We start from the raw sequence: 10,167 nt of genomic DNA, 5'->3' as shown, positions 1-10,167 counted from the left end.
GTCCCGTATTCAGCATAGGGAAATATGGTCACCCTATCTTTAATGCTCTCCCAAGTATGGTCAAGGTTCATTTAAATAAGATATTTTACACACGGTGCCACCTAGTGTCCAAATAGTATAATACAGTTTAGCATTCTATTACAGTTTGGGGGTTTGCTTTAAGTTTCACAAGAATTCATAGTTGCTGAAGTCAAAATCAAAACATTTCCTTTAGTTAATAATGGCCATCTCCCATTACTTTCAGTGGGATTTAAACCAAGCTGCCCATCAGCTCCCTGGTCTTTACACAAAGGAATGAGGGTGCTCTAATCCAGTGATTCTCAACCGGGGTACGCATACCCCTGGGGGTACACAGAGGTCTTCTAGGGGGTACATCAACTCACCTATGGCTTAGTTTTACAGCAGGCTACATAAAAAGCAATAGCAAAGTCAGTACAAACCAAAATTTTGTATAGATAATGACTTGTTTATAGGGCACTATACACTGAAATGTAAGTACAATATTTATATTCCAATTGATTTTATAATTACATGGTAAAAATTAGAAAGTAAATAATTTGTCACTAATAGTGTGCTGTGACACTTTTGTATTTTTATTTCTGAATTTGTAAGCAAGTAGATTGAGTGAGATGAAACGTGGTTTACGCAAGACAAATCAGACTCCTGAAAGGGGTACAGTAGTTTGGAAAGAGCCACTGCTCTTATCAGGACAGGTGCTATGCTCTGGCTACATCTACACTGTGAGCTAAGAGTGTGATTCCCAGCTTGTGTAGATGTACTTGTGCTAGGTCTCATCTCAGCCAGTATGCTAAAAATAGTAAACAGGGTGTTTTTTTCAAACCAGTATCTTTCTCTCTCTCTCTCTCTCTCTCTCACACACACACACACACACACACACACACACACACACACACACACCACTTGCCACCTCTAAGGTTCTCCAAGAATGGGAAGAATCTCAGGGAGGTAAAGTCACAAACACATATTACAAAAATGCTATCATGGCCTGTCTGGAAAACGAACAATAATCAGATTTTTTTTTATACTCCAAAAGCCACGGCACGTGCAGTGGCCAGGCCACCAAGGACGGGGCCTCTATCATATGTGGAGTGCCCGGCCAACCTGAGGGGGGCAAAAAAGAAAGAATTGGGATGAGACATTTTCAGACTTCATAGCAGTATCTTCCCCCCAAAATCAAAGCTGGGTGAGAAGTGGAGGCAGTACTGAGGACCCACAGTGAGAAAGAAATGGAGCTCACAAACAAGGCTGTGACAGTGGCCGAGGACAGCATTGCAGTCACCAGGGAAAGTATTATCATAGCCAAAGAGAGCTTGGAAATGGACAGGGAGATACAGAGACAGCTCATGGAGGCTATATCAAGCCAAAATTCACTGCTTCATCACAGGCTGATGTTCTTCAGCCCCTCAACAATACAATATTGGGACCACCCCGCAATTCCTCCCCAATCTACCCCTGCAGCAGTGGTCCCAGAGGCCATTTTCCTTGTAGAGTCAACCTCTGGGCACAGAGGACAGTTGCACCTGGGAGGGACCCCAGCATCCCTGATAACTTTGCACTGTGCACTCAATCCCAGAAGTCCTGTGAACAACAAGAGGCAGAACTAAGGCACATACTCCCTGTGACTTTCAGGCTCTCCACCCTTTAACTGTTGTTCTGCCCTGCATTGCATCTTCAATTTTAGCTGTACTATTGTTTTCTTAAATGTATGTTCGACTACAAGTTGTTTTAGTATTGGTTCTATACCAACTTTATTTTTGGTCTGTTACATTACTGTTGTTTCATAATAAAAAAAAATAAAATTCATACACTATGACTCATTACTGCATGAAAGTCAGAAACTACTTTAAACAAAGTTAAAATAATGTACAGGGTTTTTAAAACGTACTTGAACAAGACCACACTTGCATCACCCATAAGCAGTGCACACAGTGAACCCAAATCCCCCCTCCACAAGCTAATGGCTGATTGTACAGCCACACATTTTCAGGGATGAGACTCAAAATAAGAACAATAGGCATCCCTAACAATATTTCCCCGTGTGTTTCCATTTACTATGGGACATCTGCTGTTTTTACCACTGAGCAAATATTTGGATCTCCACCTCCCACCCAGCAGTAAAGCTTTCTCCCTTATTCTCACGAATATTGTGCAGAATACAACACAGTGATATAATGGTTGGCATGTTTTTTTCTGGTGCTTCCAAACTATTACACAAATAGCACCATCTTCCTTTCAGACAGCCAAATGCATACTTGACTATCATTCTGCAACTACTGAGTCCGCAATTAAAAAATTCCTTCCTTCTATCCAGATGGCCTATGAATGGTACATTAACCAGTAGGGACTAAGTTAGGTCTCCCAGAATAACTGAAGGAACTGGAGACACTTAATTCAAATTCATATGTCCCACCACTAAAACCTGGATCTTCAAAAAACATCAGTACAACTACATTTCTCATTTGAAATTAATGCTACTTTATATTTGACTTAGCACTTTTTATCCAAGGATCAAAATGTGCTTTAAAATTTAGTCTCACTACACATTTGACAAATAGGCATTTTACAGAGGAGGAAACTGGGGTATAGAGAGACTCATCCAAGATTACACAGAAAGGGGGACAGAGCCAGGAAAAGAAGAACCCTGATCTCCTTATTCCCAGTCCTGTGCCTTTCTCACTAAAACCCATCCTTCCTCACTTCTCATTGCTTAGAAAACTTAAGGGTTTGTATTCACATGCTCTAACAGTAAAACAACAAACCAAACACAAAAACCCCACTACTGCCATAACATTTTTACTGATTTATTTTTTAAAGAACCGATACAGAGCAGATGCATTCAAAACTAAATGAAAAAATCTGATTTAAATAGTGCATTAGATATGATAGTTGTGTGACTGCAGTCACTTGGCTTTTTTATACACAAGTATTTGACTGTTTGGAAAGGGTTGCAGATTATTGGTCTTGTTCATGCAGTACATGCAGTCCAGTATTTAATAAAGATTATACTGTAGACTGTCCTATGTTTTAGACCAGTTTCTCTAATTGGTCCATGAACCAATGTTGATCTGTGAAGCACTTACTGGTGGTTTGCAGAAAGCTGGTCACATGTTTGTGTCTCCTTATTTCCAGCAGCTAAATTACATTAATACTTCCCTAATATCACTTCTCCATGTAAACAATTGATACAGATGCCACAATGATACTATTTGATAGTCAATGGGAGGGAGGATGGTCCAGGAGACAAGCTCTGCATTCACACTGAATAAGTTTGAGCAATCTTTTAGGCAATTTGGTGTTTGCAGGAATATGTTTTCAAAGTTTTTTTTTAAATAGTAAATGTTAGTATTCATTAAGAATACTCAACAGGCAACGCACACCTTCCCACAGTCTCAATAAGCAGCCCCAGCTCTGATTTGGAGGGATCATCCCTAAGAGTAAGAGGATTAAGTGGACTCTCCATGCACATTCAGTACCCCAAACCAAGAATGCCAGCAAGGATGAGGATTATGATGATTACTGTACTGCCTGGGAGTCCTAGTCTTAGGATGCCAATTAATGCAAATTCTGGAAGTCAGCAGACCAACAATTCATTTCACATTGGTCTCCCAACCCTTTTCACATTGTAACAACTTCTGGGTACTGATAATGTGGGCTACATTCAATTAACTCATTTCAAAATTAATGGCTTAATAGCCCATTATCAGTCCCTGGCACCATTTAGAATTTATCTACACTGCAGCTGGGAGCATGCCTCTCAGCCCAGGTAGACAGACACACACTAGCTCTGCTTGAGCTAGCATGCTAAAAATAGCAGTATGGACATTGCAGCAGAGGATAGCCACCCAAGTACAAGCCCACCCAACCCATTGGGTCTTTACTCAGGTGACTAGCCCATGCCGCTACATCCACACAGCTATTTTTAGCGTGATAGCTCAAGGAGATCTAGCACATGTCTGTCTGTCCACCTGGGCTGGGAGGAACACACTTAGCCGCAGTGTAGACATATGCTCAGTCATCTTTGTTGTGCTATTGGGATAAAATTCAAAGAAAATAAAAATGGTTAATATTATCTTGAAAATAATCAAAGGACGAGTCACGTATCTCATTAGGCCCGGCTGCCCAAACGGTGAATGGGGACTTGAACACTTGTCATTTTAAGTTTTAATATTTTTTACTGAGCTCTGTCAGTGTGCTTGGATCTATACAAATATAGAAGGCAGCTTGGCCTTTATTCCAACAGACTTTTTGATTCAATTTTTCTGGTCTATAAAGAACCAGTCCCCTTATGAACATTTTTTTTCTTTTGATTATTAATATGTCTCTGGTGTAACCACAAGAGTTTCCCTCTTCCACGCTCAATAGGTTTGCTTATGTTGATTTGTCATTTTTAAATGTTTTTGCAAATCATCTAATTATCATCAGAATTCTCTATGGGACTGATTCTGATCTCATTTCAAGAGTAACTACTGAACTCAATGAAGTTATATACTGCAAAATTGAGCTCAGGACTAAGTCCTACTTGCCTAGACACTTCTAAAGATGGCATGCTCAAAAAAGATTCTAGGATTTCCAAGTGTAATTTCCAGAAATTCTAGGTTTAATGCGATAATCTTCAAGGGACTCCTTTGACTACTCAGTTCAATTCAGCATTTTCCTTTAGTTAGAGGAGAAGCACTGCCTTAAATATAGATTCGATGCTCTTTTCTACATAAGAGGCTGTGTTCAGTTAAGCCATTTCAGTCAAGGAAGTCAATACATCAACTGGAGAAGCAGCTGGAGGGCCAGGAGAGATCTACAGTGACAAAGGAGTAAGATGATAGGATGGGGCACACAGAGTGACAATGAGTGACAAATAAACAGGAGAAATGAAAAACAGAGTAAAATACAGAAGATAAAACCAAGAGAAAATGAAACAGGAGCGTGACAGAGAATCCAATCAAATCTATGGCCACAGACAAAATCTTGTAGACACAAACAGGAAGCGTAATATCCAAACCAGATGACTGAAGTGACTAGAGGAACAGCAAAGCCTCCAATTACTTGACAAATAGCAGGAACACTACAAATAGAATTGAAAACAGAAGATAAGGGAAGGAAGAAAGGGAAATGAGAAGTTCTATTTCTTGTAACTTTAAGAAAGAAGAAAGGAAGGGATTTGAAGATCCTGGCTATGTTTGAGTAAGCATGCACGGCCTTTGCAACAGCCAGCTTCGGAAAGAGACTGTCAAGAAGGAAATCAGCATCCTGCTTGCACTGATGGATACTGTCATGGTAAAGATAAATTTGTTTTAATAAACTGGAAGGGGAGGGATAAGAAGAATTAAGTGCCTTACTACTGCATATTTCTCTATGTCTGTCTGTTAAAGAGAACAATAATATGAAGTCAAAATTAACAGATGATGAAATGCATTAATTCCTTCAAAGTAGTTCAAACAAACTGGTAGTTTTCAGTCAAGTAAGTGATGCTAAGAGAACTTGAATGCATGTATGTATGGAAGGCAACACTCCCTCAACAAGAAAGCAGCAGACCAGCGGGACAGTACAATACCTCAAAATGACTTTGCAGGTATGCACTGATTAGCTGTGGTCAGTCCAAACAATGTCCAGTGTCACATATGGTTGCCCTATAGTGTTTTGCTGGAAAGGGGCTAATACAAGCAATTGGTTTTTGGCTTCCGTATTGTATTCTGGCAAATTCTCAGAAATTAGAAATTCCCTTGTATTAAAGAATTCTTCAGATATGGATTGATTTTAGTTTCTTCTTTGAAATCTGTGTGTTCTAGAACTTCCTCCTTTTCATTCTCTTTGGAATTCTCAATTGAAGAATGCAGGGACTCACATAAGCCCTCTTTTGATATTTCTAGATGCTGATGTTGGATTCTCCTGGTAGGCATCAAAGCTGAAAGCAGCATTTGACTCCTGAAGTCTTGTTCTGTAACTATATATGGAATTGATGGTGATAGTGGTTTTACAACTTCATATTCTTCACCATACAAAATCTTTTTATGTCCATTACCCATGTCCTTTTTACAAACATTTGTATGTTTAGAATCATAGTTCTCATGACTCTTTACTAATAATGCAGTGTGGTCTTCAGCAGGAAAGCATGATTCCAAAACAGAGATACCTTCAGGATCTACTATCCCATCCTCAGATTGTACTTCCTTCAGAGGCAAATTATTCTGTCAGTACAAAAAGGAAACACTTGAAACTTACATCAGTACAAAGAAAGATACATTGCAAAGATCTTTTAAAAACACCCCCACCACTTCAGCTCTGTTCAAGTCTGTATGTTTAAGAACCATTTAATGAAACCTTGATATGCATTTCTCCTGAAATACAATTTTCTGAAAAGTGACTATGAAAATGGCAATGTAAAGCTCCATATTTATTGTCTCAATGAATCCATATCAAATTTTCTCAGTTTACTAGTAAAATGACTGTTTTCTAACTGACAAGCCCTTCAAACTCTAACTGTGCCAGGAATCACATTAGAGTATTTTCATTTTGCATATGATGACCAGTAAATTCTACAGGCAAAATTTTCCCTGAGTTATAGCCGCAACCCCATTGTCTTTAAATTACACTTTTAGTGACATCTGTCCAACTCTATTAGATTTCAATAAATGAAAATGGATTCAGTGACAAAACTGAAGATATGATACGATAATATGATAGGCACTAAGAAGGAACAGGTCAGTTGGACTCACTCTGCTCTCTATGCCATTGGGTGGGGAAGGTGGGGGCTGAGGATAAGCAAGGCACAGACACAGCTCGATGGACACTGCTGGCCAAAAGATTCCAATCTCAAACACATGTGGACCAAAAGAAAAATACACATTGACAGGCACTTAGGGAAGAACCTTTATCTTAGTCCTCCACAGGAAAGCTGAGATGGGGCCTGGGAAATTGAAAACTGAGAACTAAGGGTGACAGAGAAGCACACTCAGACCCTCTCAGAGACAGGAATACAGACTCCTGCATACCTGTCATCTTCTGTGATGGGTCAGGCTAGGACATTTTTCAAGGGCGTTTGTCAGTTTTTGTTAAGTTTATCTTTCTCTGCAACAAAACTTCCCAAAAGTATAAACATCTGACAGTTTTTGTAATATGGTTTTGTTTACACCTATTCTATATGAATTTTGTCTTGTAAAAAAGAGTAATAAATGCTATAATTTTAAACATGCTACTCTGACTCATATTTTAGGATGTAATCTCTTAAAATATGTTGTAATCTAATGAGAATGGGTGAATTACTTTAGAGATGACTGCCCACTTAACTGGGCAGATAGATGAGCATCTGGAACATAGGCCCCACCACAGACAGAAACTCATCTCATTCAAGACAAGTTGGGGAAAATGAACTACAGGAGTACAACATATCATGCTGTATAAAAAGTAGTAAATATAGGTGCTTATGGAGGTATCAATAAAAGGTGGTTACATTTGGTCAAATTCATCCCTGAAAGAGCATCATTATAATCATCACTGATTTAATGAATCTAGTCCATCATGATTCAATTGTTTATCAGAAAATTTACTCACATCACATATTTGTTTTTCTTAACAGCAATGTGATGTTACCTTAAGCATGTCAGTAGGCCACTCCACAGCAATGCTCTCTGCAGGATTTGGTATATCAGGCCAGCAAACCTTTTTCAACCTGCAATTCAGAAAGGAGATTTGGCCTTTTGATGTAGGAATTAGATGACTGACATGATGAATGCTGTAGGAACACTGTACCAGTACATGAATGGATTAAATACAGAAAATATTTAACCAGGAATAGAATGGCAAACATTTATCAAGGGAAGTCCTTTCCCTGTACTCATTATCTAATTATTATAATATGGGGAACTGTTTTCCCTCAAGTCAATTCTCATGGGTTAGAGAAAAATTGTTTAAAAGCAATAGCAATGTGTTGCCTGGGACCGGAGTTTTTGGTTTAAACCAATGTTTACCATTAAATACAGAAAATAAAACTGCAATTGTAACTATTCAAGCTACATAAGCCAAATTTTTATTATGACATGCCTAAATTAGGCTTGGAATGAAGAGTGTCTGGGTTATTTTTTAGAGTATGTCCTTGTTGTAAAGTTAACTTAACTCCTCTTGAGTTAACCTAGCTCAAGTGACAGCAGCCACAGTCCAGAAGCAGCTGATGAGTTGTGCTGACTTGAGCTGAAGCCGATACCTAAGGCTACGATTCTGTCACGGATTCTGTGCAAGGCTTGGGCTTTGGCTTCAGCCTCGGGTGGCGGGGCTCAGGCTTTGGCTTCAGCTGAAGCCTGGGCCCCAGCACCCTTAACTTAGCTTCACAGGGTCCCCTGTGGTGTGGGGCACCAGGCAATTGTCCTGATGTAGTGAAAACTGCATTACTATATGTACATTTCTGTGATTTATTGTTTATTGCCCATGTCCTCTTCATGCCTTTTATTAAAAATACCCGTGCCAAAATCATAGCCTTACCAATATCCCCGAGAGGCAAGCCAACTCAAGTGAAGGGTTTGTGTGTGTGGATGACATTTGAGTTAACTCTGCAGCAAAAATATGCCCTTCGTTTTGTTTTTTTTTTTAGGTGCAACATAATTATCAGCCTATTTCACAGAAAAGATTGACTGCATTCAAGACACTGTCTCCAAATCAATACTCAGCAGACTGTGGCAGTCAGAAAAAAGTTTAAAATTAGAATTTACATGGGAACACAACCTGAACAGTAGGATCTCCCAGCCAAAATAGGGCACAGCCAATTCCTGTATTTATATATAAAAAAGTGCATAAACGACTTTAATAAAAATCAGTAACCAAAATTAGCTTTGTGAATGCGTTAAAGATAAACAGAATTGCTGCCAGTACCAATTATATCCTTGAACCCACAATTATTTACATGTGTGCATAACTTTACTCACATGAGTAGCACCTTTGAAGCCTATGGACTATACATTTGAGTAAAGTTATGCAAGTATTTAGGTTTTTGCAGGCTCAGGGCCTAGTTCTTCATAAACATATTAAGAGAGAGTGACAAATATAAAAGACAAGAGAATACACAGCGTTGAGGCTATATAAGCTATGTTACAGTGGGTACTATAAGTGGAGCTGGAATTGCTACCTACTAACATTACTCAAAGCCTCCTATTTTAAGACCATGTTTTCAATCACATATAACTTTAACAAATTTTAATATTTGGGGGCTGAAATTTTCTATATCAGGTGTTTGCCTTAGGCAGATTTTTAAGTTTCAGCCTAAACAGCTCAGCCTTTTCTGATAATAAGTTTAGGGGAAAATATGTTGTTTTGCAGTGTTAAGTCTTAGGACCATTTCTTTGTGAAATTCTAGGAATCCTGTGCTTTGGAGCAGGGACTTGAAATTTTTGCCAGGGGTGGCCTTTATGCTCTTTTGTGCTCTTCATATGAAAATCTGCCTAAATTTGGCTAAATTGTAACCATTAAAAAAAATCAGTTTGCACATGCTCAGTAGAGACTTCTAATGGTTTAATAGCTAAAGTCTCCAAAGATTTTGTCATCAGAGAGGATGCGCCACACCTCACAGCATCTACATGTGACCAGACTGTGCATGCACCAGTCTCACAGAGCAACTGAGCATGTTCCAGCCCAGGACTTCAGGTGCAAAGCCACTCTTTCCTTGTAATTCTGGTCCAGGCCAGGGTTGGGGCAGGCATCAAATATGACAGTAGAGAGACTCTCTTCTGTGCTCTCAATGACATCGTCATCAGCAGCGTGGAAGAGGACAGTGCCTAACGCAAATGCAGAGGACCAAGAACCAGACAGAAGGTGAGAGGAGGAGTAAACTGGGACAAGGAGTGTGAGGCAGGAAGAACTGGGGTTGAGGCTGGCAGGGGAAAAGAGAAATTGGGACTGGGAGAAAGCTGGGGGGAGAACAAAGATGAGGAACATATCTGATGAGAGGTGTGGTCCAGGCCAAGAACTGGGACTGGCTGGGCAGAAAGACTGGGTCAAGGAGCTAGGAAGGGAGGACTGGGAGCCAGTGGAGGGAGAAAGCAGGGACAGAGAGAGACAAATTGGATAAGGAGCCAGGAGGGGGAAATTGCGACTGACTGGGCAAAGAATCTGGGACTGGGATGAGGAACTAGGGGTGGAAAAAGACTGAACTGGAACAACAACAAC

General features: G+C 39.7%; 1 protein-coding gene across 1 annotated transcript in view; it reads right to left on the bottom strand.

Moving 5' to 3' along the window:
* Positions 1–2,825: 2,825 nt before the first annotated feature.
* Positions 2,826–10,167, bottom strand: part of IL31RA (interleukin 31 receptor A) — a 77,743-nt gene continuing 70,401 nt past the window's right edge. Inside the window, 4 exon segments of the mRNA XM_034773225.1 lie at positions 2,826–5,621; positions 5,623–5,744; positions 5,747–6,203; positions 7,606–7,684. Of these exon segments, the coding sequence (XP_034629116.1) occupies positions 5,571–5,621; positions 5,623–5,744; positions 5,747–6,203; positions 7,606–7,684 (709 nt within the window). The 3' untranslated portion in view covers positions 2,826–5,570.

The sequence above is a fragment of the Trachemys scripta genome, chromosome 6 (assembly GCF_013100865.1).
Source record: "Trachemys scripta elegans isolate TJP31775 chromosome 6, CAS_Tse_1.0, whole genome shotgun sequence".
NCBI classification, from domain to species: domain Eukaryota; kingdom Metazoa; phylum Chordata; order Testudines; family Emydidae; genus Trachemys; species Trachemys scripta.
The sequence above is the reverse complement of the archived record's forward strand: the minus strand, read 5'-3'. Positions and strand labels throughout refer to the sequence as shown.